Source organism: Misgurnus anguillicaudatus, chromosome 4, assembly GCF_027580225.2.
Source record: "Misgurnus anguillicaudatus chromosome 4, ASM2758022v2, whole genome shotgun sequence".
Lineage (NCBI taxonomy): Eukaryota > Metazoa > Chordata > Actinopteri > Cypriniformes > Cobitidae > Misgurnus > Misgurnus anguillicaudatus.
The window spans coordinates 3,230,283-3,254,201 of NC_073340.2; the positions used below are offsets into that span (position 1 = coordinate 3,230,283).

At 34.8% G+C, this 23,919-nt stretch overlaps 1 protein-coding gene across 3 annotated transcripts in view; it reads left to right on the top strand.

Annotated features, from left to right (window-relative positions):
• The first annotated feature begins 12,123 nt into the window (after nucleotides 1-12,123).
• The window catches only part of LOC129420488 (uncharacterized), a 31,210-nt gene continuing 19,414 nt past the window's right edge, over nucleotides 12,124-23,919 (top strand). Inside the window, exons 1-4 of one of the 3 annotated variants that reach the window (XM_055175439.2) lie at nucleotides 12,124-12,281; nucleotides 17,192-17,488; nucleotides 20,299-20,598; nucleotides 22,904-23,224. In XM_055175439.2, coding sequence (XP_055031414.2) covers nucleotides 12,206-12,281; nucleotides 17,192-17,488; nucleotides 20,299-20,598; nucleotides 22,904-23,224 — 994 coding nt within the window. In that variant the 5' untranslated portion in view covers nucleotides 12,124-12,205. Of the gene's footprint in view, nucleotides 12,282-14,996; nucleotides 15,132-17,191; nucleotides 17,489-20,298; nucleotides 20,599-22,903; nucleotides 23,225-23,919 lie in introns of those variants that run through there. The other 2 variants (XM_055175440.2, XM_055175441.2) reach the window with 2 other exon arrangements.

Here is a 23,919-nt window from a genome sequence, read left to right on the forward strand (position 1 = left end):
CTTGGTTTTGCTTCAGAAACAGCATTTTTGATATCACCCCACAAGTTTTCAATTGGATTAAGGTCTGGAGATTGGGCTGGCCACTCTATAACATTAATTTTGTTGGTTTGGAACCAAGACTTTGCCCGTTTACTAGTGTGTTTTGGGTCATTGTCTTGTTGAAACAACCATTTCAAGGGCATGTCCTCTTCAGCATAGGGCAACATGACCTCTTCAAGTATTTTAACATATGCAAACTGATCCATGATCCCTGGTATGTGATAAATAGGCCCAACACCATAGTAGGAGAAACATGCCCATATCATGATGCTTGCACCTCCATGCTTCACTGTCTTCACTGTGTACTGTGGCTTGAATTCAGAGTTTGGGGGTCGTCTCACAAACTGCCTGTGGCCCTTGGACCCAAAAAGAACAATTTTACTCTCATCAGTCCACAAAATGTTCCTCCATTTCTCTTTAGGCCAGTTGATGTGTTCTTTGGCAAATTTTAACCTCTTCTGCACATGCCTTTTTTTTAACAGAGGGACTTTGCGGGGGATTCTTGAAAATAGATTAGCTTCACACAGACGTCTTCTAACTGTCACAGTACTTACAGGTAACTCCAGACTGTCTTTGATCATCCTGGAGGTGATCATTGGCTGAGCCTTTGCCATTCTGGTTATTCTTCTATCCATTTTGATGGTTGTCTTTCGTTTTCTTCCACGTCTCTCTGGTTTTGCTCTCCATTTTAAGGCATTGGAGATCATTTTAGCTGAACAGCCTATCATTTTTTGCACCTCTTTATAGGTTTTCCCCTCTCCAATCAACTTTTTAATCAAAGTACGCTGTTCTTCTGAACAATGTCTTGAACAACCCATTTTCCTCAGCTTTCAAATGCATGTTCAAGAAGTGTTGGCTTCATCCTTAAATAGGGGCCACCTGATTCACACCTGTTTCTTCACAAAATTGATGACCTCAGTGATTGAATGCCACACTGCTAGTTTTTTGAACACACCCCTTTCAACTAATTCAACTAATTGCCCAATTGCACAGCCTTAAGAGCGTGCATATCATGAATGCTGGGTCTCATTTGTTTTCTGAGAATCTACTGAACCTACTGGTAACTTGTTTGCCACGTAGCAATAAAAAAATATACTAAAAACCTTGATTTTTCTGGTTAGTCACATTGTACTGCTATTATTTTGAACAATACTGTATATCCTGGTTGTTGCAGACCTGACAGTAAACTTGACTGTGAGCATCCTATCCATCAGGTATAGCTGTTTACTTGCATTACTCATTTAGAGAAATGACGGGTCAAAATTGATTATATGGATTATATTTTCATCACCCCTTTTTGTATGTCTTTGAGACACTTGAAATATATAGCGCGTATAATGTGGAGCCATTTTATAATGCGGTCACAAACTACTCCCATTGTAACTGGAAAACCAAAGAAAATCATTGTTTAAATTTTAAAATTATAATTTTTGGATTAACTAAACCTGTAATCAGTGTTATACGTATGTATGTTTATAATTTGTGTTATTTTAAATGTATTACTGCAAATTATTTGAAATTTGTATGTTTTAAATGTAATTTCACGCAACTTCTTAAAGTATTTGTATTGTTTTAAATAAAGGCTTCAATATTTGAAATTGTCTCTTTGAATTAAATGTTAGCAGTATCTGTAGGTTAAAATGTAAAAATAAATTTTATCTAAAAATTATAGCTAATTTAAATATAATAAAAATGAATGTATAAAAAAATAAAAAGAATAGTAGTATAGTATACAGTAGTATACTGTAAACCTGGGTTTTTTACGGTAGCACACTGTATTACATATATTTACAGTAGCATTTAAATACTGTAAAATGGAAATACAGTTTAGAACTGTAAATCTTATTTACAGTAGCCTACTGGCAACAGTGTGACTTTACTGCAGTCTTTTTTGGTTTATTTAGTTTTGTGTTAATTATATCCACAAAGTATTCGAATAAATTGGTAATGTAAAACTATTCTCGGTTGTAAATTAATTGTGTGCTCAATTGCGACGCCCTGTATTGAATTTTCCCATGGAAACATGAACCAATTGCTGACTGAACTGTTTGACAAAGAGTTTGTTTGCCCACCGAAACTTAAATCATTACTGAGGGGAAATATAACATTATTCATTTAATTCCACAAAAGGTGAGGAAGATATTAAATGTATACGTTATCTTTTTAAAATGTTTAAGCTTTCTACATAATGTAAATTGAACATTTATTATTATTATTATTAATTTAGCGACCTATTATTTAAATTGTGTGTTAATGAAGGCCTGTACTGCAGTTTCCTGCAGGCAACGTGAAACATTGCTGAGGGAGAACTTTATTCACAACAAAAGGTGAGGAGGAATATTATTAAATAAATATATTGTACATATTATATTGTGTATATAGTGTATGTGTTTGTATATACACATGTGAGTAACTTGACTGTATCCTATCGCGTGACAGAAAAAATGTAGGGAAAAGATTTGCCCTAATTATAAATATAGATAATATATCTTTTCAAACATTTTTTTATATTATTTCCAATGAGAATTTATTATCAGTTTTCGAAGTTTAATGTGTGGATTATTTCAATATTCAAGCTGTAAAAATGTATAAAGTTTTTAAGACATAATTGCTGTTTAATGTTGCAGGATAATGATGAAGAGGCGGGACTTGAGCAGCTTGTGATGGCTGTAATTGTAAAGAATGGATCTTCTAGGTGTGGCAGCCCAAGGGATGCTGGAATTGTTATCGAGGCCTTAAAGGTGTTCACAGGGCAGGCTTTATCCTCACTGGATTGGATTGGATCTATGCATTGAATCTCCAGTATCCCAGGCATCTTTTCAGGTGTTTCAGAAACTTTTCTTGGAGCAGGATTCTTCAAAACTTATAAACTGATTACAGTACAGTAAGTCTAAACTGCTGTCTGATTTTCTGGGTGTGAATCAATGTAACAGAACACAAACATGGAACCTTTCGTCAGGAATGTGGACGGTTTTCTTTAAAGACTGTAAAACACTTTTTAAAGTTTACACTGTTACAAATACACCATTAAAATGAGATGCTTTCCTGCTCTTTTGACTGCAATAAATTAAGAATTGATTCATCTTTGTCTGTCATTCTGAAATCAGATATAATACTCATTACTAATAATAATATTAATGGATGATGTTAAATTAAAATAGTATAATTGAATAGTATTTATTGTATAGTGCTAGGTCTTTGTCCTGTATACCCAATATTTTGTTTAAATTTAAATTAATTTCTAATTGCAAATTGCAGTTAACCTTTTTGAATGGGTTACTATTAAGGAGTTTATGGAGTGATTCTAACTCAATTTTTATTTGTTGAATTTAATTAATGATATTGCTTGTAATCTGTTGCCACACTTTTATTGAGTAGATATGGCATAATATTTTTACTATAGTGCTAGATCTTTGTCTAGTATACCCAATATTTTTGTTTAAATTTTAATACATTTTTTAATCGCAAATTGCAGTTTGTCTTTTTGAATATGTTAATATTAAAGAGTTTAGAGTAAATCTAAATCAATTTTGATTTGTTGAATGTAATTAATGATATTGCTTGTAATCTGTTGCCACAATTTTATTATGTAGATGGGGCATATTATTTTTTACAGTTTACTTTTTTCTTGCAACTCTATGGTGATTTGAGAAAAATGCTGTGTAATTTTTAAAGTGTGTGATGAAGACGCATTGAGGTGGAAAGTAAGGAATTACATTTACTCGTGTTACTGTAATTGAGTCGTTTTTTTGTGTAGGGGAGAACCGGGCGAAAGTAAAGCGGGACGAAAGTAACAAAGTGATTTTCTCAGAGCTCTGACTACATTTGCATCCCAAACTATGACAGCATCTTTAGCATGCAACCCTTAACCGAGCTGTCAAAATATCACATTATCTCCTCACCGTTTTGCTCGTCTAGGTCCGCAAAGCTGTTTTGAAAATTCCTAAAGCGGTCATTTTTTTTCTTATTCTTATTTTTCTTTAGCAAAACTATATCTCTGTCTACAACTGTCACGGGTAAAACCAGGTAAGACACGATGAAGCAAGAGGCGGATCCAAGTGCAGTTTATTCCAAAGTAAAAATGTAAAAACATGAACTAGGGAACACTAGGGATGGCTCCCGCGAAACTGACATTTCGACACTGTGTCGAGATCCCAAAGCGTAAATGTTTCGAAACACTGCTCCGAAATGTGATTCGAAACACCCATGTCAAGTGATTAAGTGATTCAAACACCAAGCGGTGCATTTCACAAGTGTTTCGAAAGGTGGCATACCTGTCGAATCTGCGTCGAATCTTAAACTGACAGGGTAGGAAACAAATCTGACAATACCTCATAGATGCGTTTTTGGCAAGATCAAATACTATAAATTACTGAAAAGAAGTAATTTTTCCTAGGTATTAGGCTACTTACAAAAAATGCATGTCAGCAACAAGTGTCCCTTGTGTGAGAATGTTTTCAAAGGCTGGAGAAATTATATGTAAAAAAGAAGCTGGTTGAGTTTATCAACACAGAACAATTTATATATTTGAATAAAGATCTTTATATGTAAACAATGTGACATATTATGGCTTGATATATTTTATAAATCTCTTATTATTTATTTGATATATCTCTATTCCATTTTTTTTATTAAATAGACCCGAATAGCCTATAGTTATCGACAATTGTGAGCCTAAAAGCTCATGTAGTTGTCAACCGTGGCCTGGGGGTGCAAAAATAAATTACAATGGTAAATTACTTATTTACAATATTAAAAACAAATTTACAAGTTTTTTAACAAATTTACACGTTTTTTTAACAACTTTACAAGTTTTTAAACAAATTTACAAGTTTTTTAACAAATTTACAATGAGTGAATACATTCACAATGAGTGAATAAATGTACATTTTTTTAACAAATTTACAAGTGTTTAAACAAATTTACAATGAGCGAACAAAAGTACAAGTTTTTAACAAACTTACAATGAATGAACAAATCTACAAGTTCTTAAACAAATTTACAAGTGTTTAAACAAATTTACAATGAGCGAACAAAAGTACAAGTTTTAAAACAAATTTACGTTTATTACGGAAAGGGTAGGTACAATACGCTGACGTCACGCATCCGAGCCTCCGGTGAGAAACCCGGAAGTATCGCCGTGAATCACATGAGAGTTGTGAATGCGATGTTGTGTATTAGGCTGTGCATAATATTAACGGAAAGAGAGTGATAATATATAACCTTTCATCGCTTCCGAAGTGACTAAAAGGGATATTGGACCTTATTTTCAGGTAAGTGAAATGGAAAGCCAGCGTTAGCAAACTAAAACCAAGCCGCACACGTTCTGGATGGCAGTTATCAAAATAATTCACTGACTTTCTCATTAGATTACAGACAACACGAGAGGGTGCTTCAAACTTTTTAATCAGGACTGCATCGTTCGGGGTTACACAGACTGAAACGGGGAAGCGTGACGAGTTTGTTTACATGGTGCTGTAAACTCCAACCCAGGAGGACACTTCAGAGGAATCACAGGGATAACATGGTGTGATTTTTTTTTTGTCAAAACCAGAACTGACTTCCGAATCCACCTGGAACGCATTTACTTTGATGGAAATGTGGGCGGAGGCTAAACCCTCCAAATAGTATATTTAGAGAAATGGAAGTCAGTAAAAATTAAGTTGGACTCGTTCTTTTTAACTACTGGCTGCCTAACACATGCTTATAAACCCAGGAATAGCACACACACACACACTTCTAACAGACATGCAATCCACACATTAGATACGTGTTAAGTAAATAACTGTACAGTTTTAGAACAACTCATTTATACATTAAAGAAACTTAATTTCACTCATTGTTCAAAATATAGTTTTATTTATAAATGAACTTCAATGTATATTGTCTCAAGTATGAAAAAATATATATGTACATTTTTAGAACCAATCATATTTACATTAAAAGCCAGTGGGTACTAACACACTTTTTTACACAGGGCCATGTAGTTTTGATTTTTTTCCCCTTAATAATAAAAACCTTCATTTAAAAACTGCATGTTCTGTTCACTTGGGTTTTTTTCTTTGACCAATATTTTAATTTGTTTGATGATCTAAAACATTAAAGTGTGACAAATATGCAATAATAACATGGGAAATCTGGATGGGGGCTAACACTTTTTCACACCACTGTATATAAATTTGTTCCAATGTATATTTTCTCTCTACTGTACAAATTGTAACAATAAAGCAAAGTAAAAACATTTAAATGAAAAACTTTCGTTTTTGGGATTAAAGGAATTTTTCACCCAAGATATAGATGGTTTGTTTTTTCATTGGAACAGATTTGGAGAAATTAAGCATTACATTGCGTACAATGGGATCCTCTGCAGTGAATGGGTGCCGTGAGAATGAGAGTATTTAACACAAACTATGATTGTGTTTATGGTGTGCAATATAGCGTGTGTTAATGTTTTGTATGTAAAAAAAGACAATATTTTTCACATAATTTCTCTCTATAGCATTGTTTTCACTTTCCTAAAAACGAGCTGATGTCTTCCTTGTTCTATAAAGTCCCTCCTTCAGAAATACCTATAGAGTTCTGATTGTGTAGTTTGTTTAGTGTGCAGTGATTCAACAGCAGCTTAGCTTAGTAGAGCCACTTGAGCTTAGCTGGTGACTGACGTATTCCAGTGGGCGGAGGTAAGAAAAAAAAACCTCTTCTTTGGATGTCATTCAATCGGGAAGTAGAGGGCTGTAGTCCAAACTGGCCGTTTGCTATAGGCTTTGAAAGGGAAATTCTTTTAAAGAAAATATATCGCTTGGTATAGAATTTTGAGCTTTATAATTTTACAGATATTATTAATGCTCTAACAGCAACATTACACACCAACTAAAGTTTAAAATATGGGATCAGGATAAACGGGACCTTTAAACCTTACAGCTAAATCTGCGGAAAGAAGCCCCTGCCTCATACGGCAGAGAAACAAGAAAAACTGATCCAAGACACAAATGTTGCGATAATCTTCCATAATAGGAGATGTTTCCAGGTAATCATAGTCTTACAATGCCCCAGAACCAGAAATCTATCTATCTATCTGACATAAATGTCAGTTTGCTTAGGCAACATTATGATAAAACATTACAGTACTGTCACACTCAGAGAGGATTAAATGAAAATATAATTTATAGTATAAATTTAGGTAATTTTAACAAATCGTCTCATTACATAAAATCCTAATCTTTTAAAGATTATTCAGATTATATCATCGAACAAGTTAACGCACCCTTGATTCCTCTGAAGTGTCCTCCTGGGTTGGAGTTTACAGCACCATGTAAACAAACTCGTCATACTTCCTCGTTTCAGTCTATGTAACCCCGGGAGCGAACGATCAATGCAGTCCTGATTAAAAAGTTTGAAGCACCCTCTCGTGTTGTCTGTAATCTAATGAGAAAGTCAGTGAATTATTTTGATAACTGCCATCCAAAACGTGTGCAACTTGGAAAGCTAGCATTAGCAAACTAAAACTATTTCACTTACCTGAAAATAAGGTCCAATATCCCTTTTAGTCACTTCGGAAGCGATGAAAGGTTATATATTATCACTCTCTTTCCGTTAATATTATGCACAGCCTAATACACAACATCGCATTCACAACTCTCATGTGATTCACGGCGATACTTCAGGGTTTCTCACCGGAGGCTCGGATGCGTGACGTCAGCATATACCCTTTCCGTAATAAACGTAAATTTGTTTTAAAACTTGTAATTTTGTTCGCTCATTGTAAATTTGTTTAAAAACTTGTAAATTTGTTCACTCATTGTAAATTTGTTTAAAAACTTGTAAGTTTGTTCAGTCATTGTAAATTTGTTAAAAAACATGTAAACTTTGTTTAAAAAACTTGTAAATTTGTTCACTCATTCTAAATTGGTTAAGAAAACTTGTACATTTATTCACTTATTGTAAATTTGTTAAAATACTTGTAAATTTGTTTAAAAAAAATGTAAATTTGTTTAAAAAAATTGTAAATTTGTTTAAAAAAATTGTAAATTTGTTTAAAAAAATTGTAAATTTGTTTAAAAAAATTGTACATTTGTTTTTAATCTTGTAAATAAGTAATTTATTATTGTAATTTATTTTTGCACCCCCAGGCCACCGCATCAAACAGATGTTAAAACAACAACAACAACAAGCATTTTATTATGATGACATAGCGCATGCATTTCCCGGGTTCGATCCTAAGATCTACGCATGACAGTCGAGAGCACTATACACTATCCCATTCTATCACTTGTGTGTCAATCAAACAACATGTGGGATACAATTTGTCAGCGCTCGTCTAAAATCTTGTCAAGGCTGCTTTATGTAAAGACCTGCAAACGACCGCTAGGTGTCACTGTGGAGGCGGTTTCGGATTGAAGAGCATGAGAACAATGAGTAAACATGGTAACAAACAAGGGGGCGGAGACACTAATCAACACAGGGAGATACAACTAGAAACAAGGGTATACATGAACACAAGTCAAACACAAGATACACAGAGACATATGAGTAAAACCCAAAACACCAGTACAAATAAACAAAGGGACACCCCGTTACAACAACATTACCTTTAAGATTAGGTTTTCCTGAAAAATTGTACTTTCGCCCCTGCTCTCCCCTACTTCTACATTTTATTAGTTTTTAAAATATTTTTTACTTTTACTTAAGTATGTTTTGTTTGAAATATTGTTCTTAGTTACAACTTAAATCCTATCCGTTACTGAGTAAAAAATACAAGGTGATAAAGGCTATATACACTGCAAAAAATGACTTTCTCACTTAGCATTTTTGTCCTGTTTTCAGTAGAAATATCCAAAAATTCTCAAATCAAGATGTATTTTCTTGATGAGCAAAATGACCTTAGTAAATAAGTCTAGTTTTTAGACAAAAATATACAATTTAAGTGAATTTGTGCTTAAAACGAGCAAAAACTACTGCCAATAGGGTGAGAAAATTTTACTTGAATTAAGTGTTTAAGTAAAAATAAATCTTATTTCACAATTTTTTTTCTCACCCCATTGGCAGATAATTTTGCTTGTTTTAAGGACAATTTCACTTAAATTGTATATTATTTGTCTTAAAACTAGACTTATTTACTTAGGTCATTTTGCTCATCAAGAAAAAGCATCTTAATTTAAGAATTTTTAGATATTTCTACTGAAAACAAGACAAAAATACTAAGTGAGAAAGTCATTTTTTGCAGTGTAACGTACATAAATTATAACCTAACTATATAGTAATTGTATTTCCTAGCTGCTGACCTCATATTTTTTGCTTCAAAAGTACATAACCCACCTGTTAAAATCATTTAACAACTCCATAAATGTTTCTTAGTTATAAAAAAAACTTTTTATTGTATTTACTTCTTGTTATTGCACTTTAATTGTTAAGATGTTTCTACAATTAAAAACAACTAGTTTGTGATGTATATTCCCATGTCCTTTTTGAACTATAGAATCCCCCACCTTAGCCTGCCGTAAAAAAGTAACTTTTCCTCTGAGTTAAGTTAAAATGGCTTAGTTTTTTAAGTAGATTTTTAGACCAACTTTACTAGTACAAGTAAAACATCATTAAAGTAACTGTACTTTTTCTTGAGTAGAATATTTTATTACTCTTTCCACCTCTGCGCATTGTAATAAAGACACATTGTAATAGAGAGGCGTTACCCCGATAGATGTTAAGATGTTTATTGTGTGCAAAGAATCTTTTGTTCATTTTTACATGTGTTTTTGAAAAATGCCCTTTACACAAACATGCGGTCAAGTATTAGCTGAGCCTGAACTGCTTAAGACGCTGTCACTTTATGAAGTGCTGAAATGTAAATCACTTAACTATAAATTGATTAAGGTTAAAAACAATCTTTGTCCTTGATAAAGACAAATAATCTACCTAATTTATCTTTATCAAGGACAAGAATTTACATTTAGCAGACGCTTTTATCCAAAGATAAGGAAACAATCAAGCGATTTGTCATAAGGAGGCAGTAATACAAGAGGTGCTTATACCAAGTTACAAGCTTTTACAATTCTGAAACAATACCTCTTGAGGGAGAGAGTTAGTTAAAGGTGTGTCTACAGTCAGTATCAAATTGTCAAGTAGCCTATATTTGGAAAAGATGAGTTTTAGTTGTTTTTCGAATGTAGCAAATGCAAAATTTCTAAATAAATTTCTAATAATAAAAATTCTATGAAAGTATTTTCAAATAAAGTGTGTTTGAAATTTATTTTGCTAATGGAATGAGAGATCTTATGTTAATTGAATTCAGCAATCTTCATTAGATTTACAATACAAAATTAACATATTTAGGAAAACGAGTTTCCATATTTTTTAACTCTTTCCCCGCCAACATTTTAACAAAAAAGTTGCCAGCGGCAGCATTTTTTATGATTTTCACAAAAGTTTAATGCCTTCCAGAAATGTTTTTCTTTTATAAATTATAAATATAAAGATTAGAAATATTTAAAAATATTTAATCTATATTAATCACATTATTGTATTAACTCGTGATTAATAGAAAATTAATTGCACATTTTCATTTGTTCTAAATTTACCTTAATTTTACTCTTTTCAAGTTTTTAATAGGGTGTGGAGAAATATAGATGCTTTATTCCAGTATATGTTTACACCAGCCCGTTTACATTTTCCACAGATTCAACTCCGTCTGCCTCCTTATATCAGTTGTCAACTTTTCATAAGCCAAAACTTAAAGTAGTAGGTTAAATTGACTTGCAAAACCAAGTTGTTTTAACATCATGCTGAATTTTTAACAGGGTACTTGAATGAGAAATGATGGATATCTCTGAAATCGTGTGTTAAAATTACACAACATATTTTTGTCAGATTTACTTGATGCATCATGTTGTCTCTTAAACATCAGTGAATGTTTGAAAACCTTTTTGTAAAACAGTTCTGTATTTCGTCCTCAGTGTGAAAAGATGAATCTTATAAAGCTATATTTCAAATAGCCCATTCAGGGCAAAAAAACAAACTACGCAAGAAAACAATTTTTAAAGTGTCTAACAGTGAACCCTTTATTCCTCTTTTTTTTCTCTCTTTTATTCTCTCTGACACTTGTAAATCTTCCTTTCACTCTCTTTCCCCTTTTTGCTCTCATACTCTCTTTGTAATACTTCTTACATGCACATCCTTCCTCACTTTACCTCTTAAATCACAATTTAACCTTATGCTCAAACAGTACTAAGGTTTATTGTGAGTTAACAAACTTTGACAGTTAACAAAGCTATATTGATATGGCAGTCAACTTTCTGCTAAAATTCCAATACACTTACAATATGCAAACAGTAAAGAAAACTACACTTTAAACATAAAGGTTCTTTGGGGATATATAGAAACATTTATTCTAAGAGTGTAGAAGAAAATGAAAAAGAGAGAAACGTATTGCTATCCATATTTGTCTAATCTTGCTTTCAGATATTACAGGCATTGAGATATACCTGTTTCAACTAAAAGATATCTTTATAGAGACACCTGGCTGTGGAGCAGAAAATCCAGTCATAGACATTTTTTTCTAAAGGTTTGATCTGTTCATAAAATTTTATGTGGTCAAAGCTATTAATATTATATAGCACAAACAGATAAAATAATTGATTAAGTGAATGTTTAACTAAACAAGACAGACAGGACAAGATGAATGAAAATGAAAGGTGTAAACAGACTGATCCTGCCTGTTTTCCTAATGAACATACTGAACCCCACATTTGAGTTAGATCACTATACAGCATGCATGTAAAGTAGTCCAGAACATTGGATGGAGGCCAGATTGAATTTTAAGTGACCACTGTCCTAAATGTGTCTTTAGACTCTCTCTCTCCCTCCCTCTCTCTCTCTCTCTCTCTCTCTCTCTCTCTCTCTCGCTCTCTCTCTCTCTCTCTCTCTCTCTCTCTCTCTCTCTCTCTCTCTCTGTCTCTCTCTCTCTCTCTCTCTCTCTCTCTCTCTCTCTCCCTCTCTCTCAAATTGAACATTAATTATAAAGTAGTTTGCACCCCCTTTCACATGTTTTGCACTCAGTATCTTTTTCTCTTGATCACCGCCCACTGGCCCCTGCCCCTATATAAATGTGTTTTTCAGCATGCAATACAAAGAGCAAGAAGCCATCAAAGAATGAAATAGTGTATTGATAAGGATTATGTCCTCATTCCAGGAAATTGTCATGAAGTTTAAAGTCCTGTTTTATTTATGGTTGCTGGGTTTAATAAAGCCAGGTGAGTACTTGTACACATGGCTCATTATAGTAATAACACATTTCTTTATCTATCTATATATCTATATCTATCTATATATATATAATGATTAATTTTTTAATCTCTAAATGTTTGCTACAAAATTGTGTGTGTACACTGTAAAAAGTGAAAAGTTTAATCAACTTAAAAAATTACTTTAATAGGTAACAAATAACATTTTCACAAAATATTTTTCAATTAAACATATAAGTTGAAAAAAATTACATTTCTTAAGTTGATTAAACTTTTCACTCAGTTATTGCATATTCAGTGAATACGCTGCCAACAAGACATCATTAAAATGCACTGCTAACTTATATTCAACATGCTGTACATAGCTATTTGTTTGTTATTTTCAATGCTGACTCACTAGAATATTAAGGGCAATGGGCAGTTAATCAAAGTAACAAACAATTTATCACCCAATAAATAAATTAAAACTAATAATAAGTGTTATTATTCTATACAGTTAGCTTAGGATACTGAAACAACTATATGTTTTGATTGTTGATGATATATTCCTCCTTATACAGCTTCATTACTGAAAATTATTTCTGTCTCTTAATTAAATCATCACTTGTAAATTTTAATCTATAGTACACTTTGTCGAATATTTTTATTATTTTGTTATTTTTAATTTTTTTGAAAAAATACAATTGTAAGGAACATGAGAAATTAATAAAGTAAGACAAGCACATTTATTTCAAAAGTTTCAATTCAATGTTAAATTTGGTTTTGTGAAATTCATACATTTTTGCCTTATCCATCTCATCACAAATACCTGCAAAGGGTGACCATGCACTGTTTCTCCCATGGTACACTAAAGATAGGTCTTTGCTAAAAAGCCCACATTTTCTTTTTGTGCACTTGACTGCTTGGCTTAAGAGCCAGTCTGAGTGATGTCTCCCAATTACAGTTTTAACTGGTGCAGAACACACCGCAAAACTAGACTGACAGAATCAAAAGATGGCCCAACACTGGCTGATGATCAAGTGTCAACTTTACTATTTTTTGTTTAAATAGTTTTTTAAAGAACCTTTTACATCCAACATTCTGTTTCACAAAGGTTCTTTGTAGTGAAAATTTACTTTAAATCACTGTTTCCCAATCTTGGTCCTCGAGGACCCCCTCCCAAAAAGTTTTATATGTCTCCTTATTTAACACACCTAATTTAACTCAGCTTGTTAAGGACACATGACATGTTTACCATTTTGGAAGGAGGTTGATTAGTTGAATCAGATGTTTTAAATAAGGAGACGTCTAAAACTTTTTGGGAGTGGGTCATAGAATTCCCAGAATTGGGAAGCACTGCTTTAGATTATAAAAATGTACAAAATATTTTTTTTTGAAGAACCTTTGACTAAAAGGTTCTTTGAGGAGCCAAAAATGGTTCTTCTAAGGCATCACTGTGAAAAACCTTTGAAGTGCTTTTATTATAAGAGCCTCTAGATTGGGCTCTGAATCCGAATGAACATTTCAGAATGTTCTGGGAACCAAAAAGCTAATGATACCCTTTTAACTTCTATATTCCAGATCCTTTTGGCACCACTGTCTAAACTAATCTAGTCAAACACATTTCCACAGACAATGTTGAGGATTAAATTAATATATTTGATTTAATTTTTCTAATATTTTTCATTACTGGAGTAGCCTAATTTTACTTTAACCCTCAAACAGTCCTTGGGGTCTACATGGCCACAAACGACATTTCATTAGTTAAAAAAAGGTTCCCTTCATCTCAGAGATATAAAACTTTGAGACTTTTCCTAAATAATGTATCTTTACATACACAAAAAAACTGGGCTTGATTCGGTTGTTCAAAATGTATGTAAAAATGTTTTTTATTAATCTGTCCCTTGGGGTCAATATGACCCCAATAGAAAGTGAATGGGGAATGCAAAAAAAATTAATTTGTCAAAAAATAAATATCAATAAATCCAGCATAAATCTGAAAATGTTGACACAGAAATGAAGGCCTGGTTCTTGTGCACAAATGCAATGCAAAAAACACATGCTCACACAAACTCATACAAACACGCACAGATATGACTGCCACAGAGAGCATTTGTATGGAATTTGCAAATAAAATCAGTCACAAATGCAGAAAATAAGATATAAAGGGGTGAGACCTAATGCACGCACATGTACACTCACAAACACACACGCGCACACAGACACACACACACACACACACTTACACTCTGTGGCATTTCAAAATGCATCAAAAATTATAAAAAATTACTATTTGAAATAATATTTATTTTTAGTGTCTTTTCTAACGTTTATAAAAACATAAATTCACAAAATGTATCAGTAAAGTAATGAGCAGTTGTCCATATCTAGTAAAATGAATGGGTCTCTATGGGCCTCTGCTGGTCAAATGATTTAATTCCTAAACAGTCATTCTTTTGTGTTTTTTTCTTCTAAAAACCGATGGCTGAAAACAATTTAAAATCAAAATCTAAAAACAATTTTCATCAAATTTAGATAATAATTTTTATGAATTTTCATACAAATTTGAAATTTTCAGGCAAGCCAATGGTGGATTTGAGGAATTTTGTAGTAAACAGGCACAAAAGTACTTCAAATCTCTCAAAACACAGCTTTATTGTATAGATGAGAAGTAAACAAAAATATATATATGATTTATATTATTGAAAATGTATATTTTTCTTACAATTATGCTTTCAATTTTGGGGTCATATAGACTCCAAGGGCCAGAAGTGTAAACAGAAAACGAGGAGCGTTTAAGGGTTAAAACATGCATCTATCACAAAACTGTACCTCACCATCAAACATCGTATTGGAAAAGAAAGAAATTACTAAAGTAATGTAAGTCAATAAGATAACAAAATTATATAGTATTAAATAGTTTATTAAATAGTTTATATGCTCATAGTAAGAAAGTCGTTTATAATTATTAAATTAAACAAATTCTGTTAACGTCATTTTTAGGATATTTAAAAATACCTGCAATGTTCTGGAAACACTGCATGCTAAACTCTGCCCCTGGATATCCTGATGCACAAAGGGTGATACCGTTCAGCACTCATTTAGCTTTTGTGCTAAGGAATCAAGGGAGCACCTGTGTGTTTAGTTCGGTGGTGTGACACAACATTTCATTCTCTCCATCAGAGAACTGAGACTGTCCTTTTCTGTCACTAGTAGTCACCGTAGATTGATCCTTAATTGTTGGTGACTTTAACATACACATCGATAGCCCACAAGATGCGATAGGACTAGCTTTTATGGATATTCTTAACTCTCTTTGTGTCAGGCTTTTCCAGCATCTTCTGCATTCTAAAGATTTATAAGATTCATCTTTTCAGGACAAAATACAGAACTGTTTTACAAAAAGGTTTTCAAACATTCACTGATGTTTAAAAAGGCAACAGGATGCATTAAGTAAACCTGACAAGTAATGTCAAGTTTACTTGTTGGTCACAACTTCAGAGATATCCATCATTACCAATTCAAGTGTAGAAAAAGGACCCGTATGCACACAACTGTAAACACACCTTAGACTTAATTCTGTCATAGGGATTTAATATTATTATTATTGAAATATTACCCTGATGTTATCTCAGACCATTCCCTCGTCTCATACACCTTTCTAAAACAGTTGAAAAAATGACAAAAAAAAACTGAGCGTTAACAGAATCTAAACTACAGCACAACAGCAATGATTTTATGAGTTTCTTCACAAACAAAATCGAGCTGATTAGGCAATCAGCAACAAGTATATCCAGTAGCACACCGAACGACATACTGTCACATCAACAACTTGAATTATTTACCACCATTATACTGGAAGAGCTGTCAAAACTAATAAAATCATCTAAATCATCATTGTGTGTATTAGATCTTGTTCCCACAAAACTGCAGAAAGAGGCTTTCCCTGCAGTGTCAGAACCTGTGCTCAATATAATCAACCCTTTCACTAGAATTAGCAACCTGATCTCACGAATTTCCGTGGCATAGTCACGGAATTTTGTGCTAATTTTTCCGTGGCATTCTCACGGATCTCCGCATTTTTCCGTGGCCCTGCTACGGACTGCCTTTTTCGTGGCATTCTCACGGATTGGTTACTCAACTGTTTTGTCCTATTTTCTTACCATTTAGGGTACGTTCCAGCCTTCAAACTGGCATTTATTAGGGCCCTCATTAAAAAGACCAATCTTGAACAGGGAGAACAAATTTTACATTGATTTCCATTTTTTTCTAAAATACTGGGGAAAGTATAGTGGCTAGCCAACTTCGCACATTTTTAGAATAACATAGTACATTTAAAAAACTCAGAATTTAGGCCTCACCTTCAAAGAAACAGTGCTGCTTAGAGTTACAAATTATCTCCTTTTAGCATTTGATCATGGAGCAATCTTGCTCCTCATATTACTGGACACATGCTACGTACATCATATACATTTTAAAATATTGCTAATAAATGCCTTGAATGTTCTAGCCCCTCCATATCTTCATGAGTTACTATCGGAGTACAATCCATCACAGACATTCTGGTCTCTCAATAGTCCCTAGAAAATCATCTTAACGAGGTAGATCCTTTTCCTACCTAGCGCCTAAGCTGTGGAATGACCTTCCCAGCAATGTTCAAGATTCAGACACACTCTGTCGAGATATCTGCCAGGTACCTGGTGAAATAACAGTTTAATTTTGATTTAATCAGGATTTTAAGTATATTTTTTCAGATGATTTTTATTCCAAGCATCTTGCAGTGCAATTCCTGAAGCAACCTCTATAAAGTGACATCACCATCATTTGTTCATTTTAATTCCAAAGGTCGGATAATTTATGTGATGGCTAAAATGTATATTCTGTCATATTTTGTTCTCTCAAATTCTGACATCTCTTTCTTTGTTTTTTCTTAAACTCAGGCTTCTCTGCAGATGTTTCTGTGTCCCCGGGCTCCTCGGCTATCCTTAACTGCTCTGTTACATTGCCCCCTATGGTCGATAATTCACTTTTAAGGACCACCTGGTCTTTCAATGATTCAGTCATTGCCTCAACAAACCACACTGAACCCGGCTTTTTCTTGAACACCACTGCCTCCTTTATTGGCGCATCCCCACTGACAGTTTACAATACAACTCCAGAGCAGCAAGGGGTCTATGAGTGTAATGTGACCTACAATGGCACAGACTACTCAACAGATGTGAGCCTGACTATATTTGGTGGGTTACCTGTATGAATTATACTGTATGCTTCAAGGTTCTCTAAACACATTTTTGTAATAAAACAACAAGAGGTCCTTGCTATCTGATATCACTAAAATATTTGGCCTGAGAAAACACAAAAAAGAAAGTAATATAGATATGTATACATAGATGCATAATTTGACTGCTCCATATATGTAGATGCATGTGCCATTCTGGAATGGTCCTGATGCAGACGTCACTCAGCTTATCAGAATAGGAGATTTATATTCCCGAAAAAATTTGATAACTTTTCACAGGTAAGAATATGATGTTTTTGTAACTTAAATATTTTTGATTTACCATTGGAGTGCCTCTGACGTGCTTCCGACCAAATTCAGATGCTCTACAGGAAAATCTGATAAGATAATCGGTTTAAAGGCGGAGTGCACAATATCTGAAAAACACTTTGGAAAAGAGAGTCGGGACGACTACCAAAACACATCTGAAGCCAATCAGCAGTAAGGGGCGTGTCTACTAACCAACATTGTTGCCTGGGTTGCGTATGTGTGGGGCGGGTCTATCAATAGAAGGTCTAGATTCTATTGGGGTAGGGGTGTGTTTGCTTAGTTGATTTTAAATATCAACATTGGCTTTCAAAGATCATGGACCTTTAACCACAAAGACGATCTGGACTTTACCTAGGATTGTAGTAAGGGGGAAATCGGCCCAAATTCATTGAATAACAGTCCTTTGCAGATTCAGGAGACTAACAAATGGTATCCAAGGGTATTAAAACCATAGATATGTATAAAGGCTAGATGTGTTACGACGTAGTCTCTAGCATCATCGCCTGGCGGCCATCCTACCTCAGACAACTCGCTCACCCGCAGCACTCGTGTAGGTACTTTCAAATGACCACAACCTGCCCAACCCTCCACCGACTCTCAAACGGTTTGGCTTCTAACAAACTTTATTAACGTGGCTATAATTCTGGATGCTTTAACATGATTCGTGAAAATTATTCATTAAGTATGCAGTGTCATAGGTACATCTTTGATGTTTATAACAAGCCAAACCATTTGAAAATCTGTAGAAAATTGAGCAAGTTATGGTCATTTAAAAGTACATGCTCCATTAAACACAATGCTACGAGTGAGCGAGCGCCAAATATGTGTCTATCCCGATGACCCTTTGCCAAATACCAAACATTACTTTCATAGCACTGCTGAAAAAACAGCATACCAGCAAGACCAGCATATGTTGTGTTTTGGTGCTGGTTTGCAAGTGAACACCAGCTAAACCAGCATCAGCACCAGCTAAGCCAGCACCAAACCAGCATTAGCACCAGCATCCCATGCTGGTCATACCAGCAAGACCTGCATATGTTGTGTTTTGGTGCTGGTATGCTGGTGACCACCAGCTAAACCAGCATCAAACCAGCATTGACCAGCATAATTCCCATGCTGGTCCATGCTGGTTTGATGCTGTTTTTTTCAGAGGGGGAGATACAGTAGAGATTACCTAAATATTGACAGCCGATGAACAAAATCCTTCCACATTTAACCCGCAAGATAAACAATCCGCATCAACAGTTTTAAAGTAATCCAATTCCAAGGGAAACTACAGATTTGGCAACACTGGTTTACGAACCACTTTCAACTCTTCCAATATGGTGGACGACTTAGGCCCTGTTTACACATACATGGTTATTTTGAAATAGTGAGACATTTCCCTTCGTTTGGTCCTTCGTTTACACACAAACAGAGAACTCGCCTCTGAATCCGATTCTTTCTAAAAACTCTGGACAGAGTGGAGATTTGGAAAATCTTTGGTACACCGTTGCATGTAAACTGAGACAAACGGATGTTTAGGCAGCCAACGTCATACTATGCACCAGAGCATTTTTTGCTGTTTTCGGGATTCTTATTGGCTTACGTGGGCTTGAGCTTCTCATTACACCACCACCTAGAGGTTTGGCATGCTCTTACACGAGTATACACGGGTACTTGTCAATTAACACTTTTCTGAAAACTGACGTGTATTTTTGAAACCGAAGAGGTTGAAATGTCTGTTTATAAAAAATAGTGTAAACGTATCTTAATGATGCATCTATGTATATATATGTATGGAAAGTAGGCCTTATATCAACTATCAGTTTACCTAACAGCTGCATGAGTTGTAATGATGTCATGTCTTATCTCTTATTAGCTGTACTCTTGTGCAACAGCTATGATGTGCATTTTATGTTTATTTTCACACCTTCAGTTTTAAGGTGAATCTTTTTTTAGGTCATTGTAATATTAATTTATTAACAATGTTAATGTTATACATACAGTATATACTGCCATGACAATCGTAGTCCAAGCACACTACATACATTGTAAGAAATCTTTGCTGCCTTAAATTTTTGTTGAAATCAACTCAGATTTATGTCATGTCAACTTACTATTATTTATCTTGACAAGAGATCAGTTGCTACAACTTATAAAATGAAGTTGACTTTTTTCAAATATATTTTATAAGTTGCAACTTATCTGTAGTTTACAACAACTCATCTCTAGTCAAGATAAATAATAGTAATGACTTTTAAATCTCAGTTGATTAAACTAAACATTTAAGGCATCATAATTGATGTCAAGCACACCAATTTGCAGGACAGGCAGGCACACCTACCAGATCTCATTGTTTAGCACCTTTAAACTGGCATGTTTGACATAGTTGGTGTCTAAAATGCCAAAGAACCCGGAACTTACAAATGTCTTTTGTATCTATCAATATGGTTCCTTTTATGTCACACATTTGGTTATAATAGATAATAATTTTTCGGTCTTTCAAATCTGTTACAGTTCCCCCTTCGGTCTACATCAAGTCACCTGAGGTGGTTCTTAAAAGAAAAAGTGAGTTTGAATGTTGGGCGATGGGGTTTAGTCCTCCCGCAATAATGTTTACTTGGACACGTGCAGGAGAGAAAATCCCAGCACCCCATAAGCTGCAAGTTAATCGTACAAAGGATGGTTTTTATGATGCTGTCAGCTGGTTGACCTTCATCCCTGAACTCTCCGACCAGAACACAACATTTGGCTGTGAGGTCCAGCATCCAGCACTGGCGAAACCAACCACAAAAACGTTTAAGCCGCAAGTGATAGGTATGTTTCACAATTTACAGAAGTAATTTGTTTGCAGCTGGAAACATTTTTGAAATGTATTAAGCGATATATAGCATCAATTTCATACTTTGATTGTACAGTATGTTAAGATCTTATCAGAAATGACTGTTATAGCAAAACAGATCATTTACTAGATTATTTGGCCTAAATGTTACTATTCCTAAAATAACAGACTAGTAGTCATTTAGCTCATTAATGAAATAGATAATGAAAAGCTAACATCACCTGTGCTGCATACTGTGGCGGCACATCTATGTAGGGACTGCGCTCAGCTAGTGTTATTGTTTCAGTAAATGTCTGTTCATTGATTTGCTTGCTTAAGGCATTGAAATCTTGACGGAGAAGGAAAAGTAAAAAAGTGGGAACTGCCAGAGCAATCTAAATGCCAATGCCAAGCAACTCCATTTGGGTAAATTAATGGCTTAACAACAAAGATTCATATGAGTTGGCAGTCCAAAAGTGAATTAAAGGCCCGAAACACTACCTCCACTAACATACCATGTGTAACCCCAACTTCTGTGACTATTGAATTATGTCACCCTAGTAGCCACTGTACCAAAGGTTGGATTTAGGGTTAGATTTGGTGTTAGGATTAGGTTGACAACAATCTGTGCTTTCGAACAGTGACAATGTCTTGCACCCTGAGTTTTCTATGCTGCCTTGTTCTCCCTATAGAATCTCAAACATGGGAAAAAACGGTACAACATTTTTTTTGTCCCAATTCTGAGTTTTTTTTATAGTTTGAAAAAGGAATTTCTTAGTTTGTATATGTTTGTATGTGTTAGTTATTTGTTAATAACTTAATAAAGCTTGCCCAGCAGCACCTACTTCAATGACATGGTCACAAAATTCAATGGTCACAGAATTCATTGTAACACCGGACATCGTGACCTATCCCATACACTGTGCATAAGTTTAAAACTATTCTGTTATGCGTTTTTACTTTTCAATTTCAGTTATTGTGTAAAGTTGTTGTTTGAGAATAAAAGATGCACTGCAACTCACTGTTTAATTTCAATTTTGAGGAAGTTTTTAGCTGGGGCCCACTTTTGCACTCTAAGGGGTGGTTTCCCGGACAGGGATTATCTTAAACCTGGACTAGGCCTTAGTTTAATTAGAAAATACAACTAGTTTTAACAAACATGCCTTACTAAAAACATTACTTGTCTGCATTATGATGTAAAACAAAGGGCACTGATGTATTTTAAGATATGTCAGTGCAAGTTGTTTTCAGTTTGGACAGCTCTACCATTTATTTTAGTCTAGGACTAGTCTAATCCCTGTCCGGGAAACCGCCCCTAAGTCTCTGTTTAGTAGTAGATTCAGCTATACCTGGTCTATTAATAGATATCTAACTGTGCAACAGTGCATAACAGTGAACATCTTCCATGTGTGGGCTTATGCCATTGTATACATCAGAGAGAAGCTAGAGCGTATGCTTCCTGGTAAGCTAAATATAAGGTAAGCGGTGGGACCTTTCCAAAACAGTGACCATCACAAGAGACTAATCTAGCTTGACCAATCAAAGCATTTCAGAAAGAGGGTTTTAATAGGGTCCAAAAGTACCAAAGCATTTGAGACAGACTGGGACAAGGATTCAGAAATAAAGTAAAATATGTGGAAAAAAATGTGTTTTCTAAACAGAAAACCATAAAAAAACTCCATTACAACCCAAAAACAAAATCAAGACTTTGAAAAAGAGCACAATAGAATCACTTTAAATGCTTCAAATCCCTAGAAGAGAGATGTATGTGATAAGGAAAACTGTTCTGTCTGAGACTTACTGTTACACCTGAGGTTTGAGTTCAAAGTTATTTACTACTTACTGGTTATAAATTAAAGTTTTATTTTTATTTTGTTTTATATTTTTAATTTATGTTTGCACAAAGTTCAACCCTAAATCCAAAAACAAGATAGTTTTCAATGTCAGTGAAGGCACTCTGTAATCTTGTAATTCAAATTATGTAACAGATGTTAGGTGAGAGACAGGGAGCAGCTGAAGTCAACTCATATGGATCTATACTGTAAATCTTTATCCAAACAATGTTGCTTGACGTTGGCATTCAGTTTGTCATGGTCGTGCCTACTTTCTTTTTCTTTCTTCAAACAATTCAGTCTCTATCAAGCTTTCAATGCTTCATGTAAACAAAACAATGATCTGGCAGCTACTAAACAATAACACTAGCATAGCGATATGCTGCAAAGATGGTGGTGCCTCCCCACATGGCATGATGTAGTTATCTAAGTTATTTAACTGTTTTATTATGTATTCACTTTTTTCCAGTGCTTCCAAAGGTCACTCTATCTACTGTCCCCTCCGCTACTCACACCTCTCCACTCACGCTCTCCTGTGAGATCACTGGTTTCTTCCCTCACAATGTATCTGTTCTATGGATCCAAAATGGAAAAGTTCTTCACGAGCATTCATCAGCTGTACAGAATGAGTATGGATTGTACAGAACACATAAGTACCACACCTTGAGTCTGGAGGAAAGGAACAGAGGGGGAGAAGTGCAGTGTGTGGCCCAACAGCCCCATGTGCTAGAACCTGCCTTTGGAACCATTGACCTATCCACAGTGGACGCACGTGGTACTGTGCAAAAGAGTATTTGATTTAAATACAATGATAAGAAAATGATTACGAATCATTTTAGTGCTAAACAGAACATATGTAGAACCTATGTTACAGAACGTCTCGGTTGCGTATTTAAACGTCATTCCTTGAATGAAGTGAACGGAGACTTTACGTCGATAAGCAGCAGGTGCATTGCATAATTAGCTTTTTTACTGAAAAGCCAAGCATATGACACTCGACCGACTCAGCAATGGTACAGCCCGCAGTGGTGAAGGGATGTGATGTCTCCATTCCCTTCCTTCAGGGAACAAGGGTTACATACTTATATGACCGACGTATTGGGAATCCTACCAAAGTGCCACAGATGCTGCCCCTTCCAGTGCCTTGCATAAGCCTTCTGCCCCCTTCTTTTAACGTAGGAGGAACAGGGCCTTATGCAGAGAAGGCCGGTTACTGCTTGTTCCTGTATAACCCACTTAGAGTAATCTTAGATAACACTGGGAAGCGTACCCACTCGGCAGTAGCTGGGAATGCTGCGGAGCCACATCCCTTAGTGGTTTGTTAGGTAGCAAATTATGACATGGAATAACTGCAAGGGTCTTACTGCATATTGAGGTCTCTGGGGTGGCTTTTCAATAGACGGTGGACTCCCTGGGGGTGGAGTCGCCACTCGCCAGGGCACGCTGCTTGTGACAGCCCATCGGCTGCTCTGAGCGTGCTAGGTA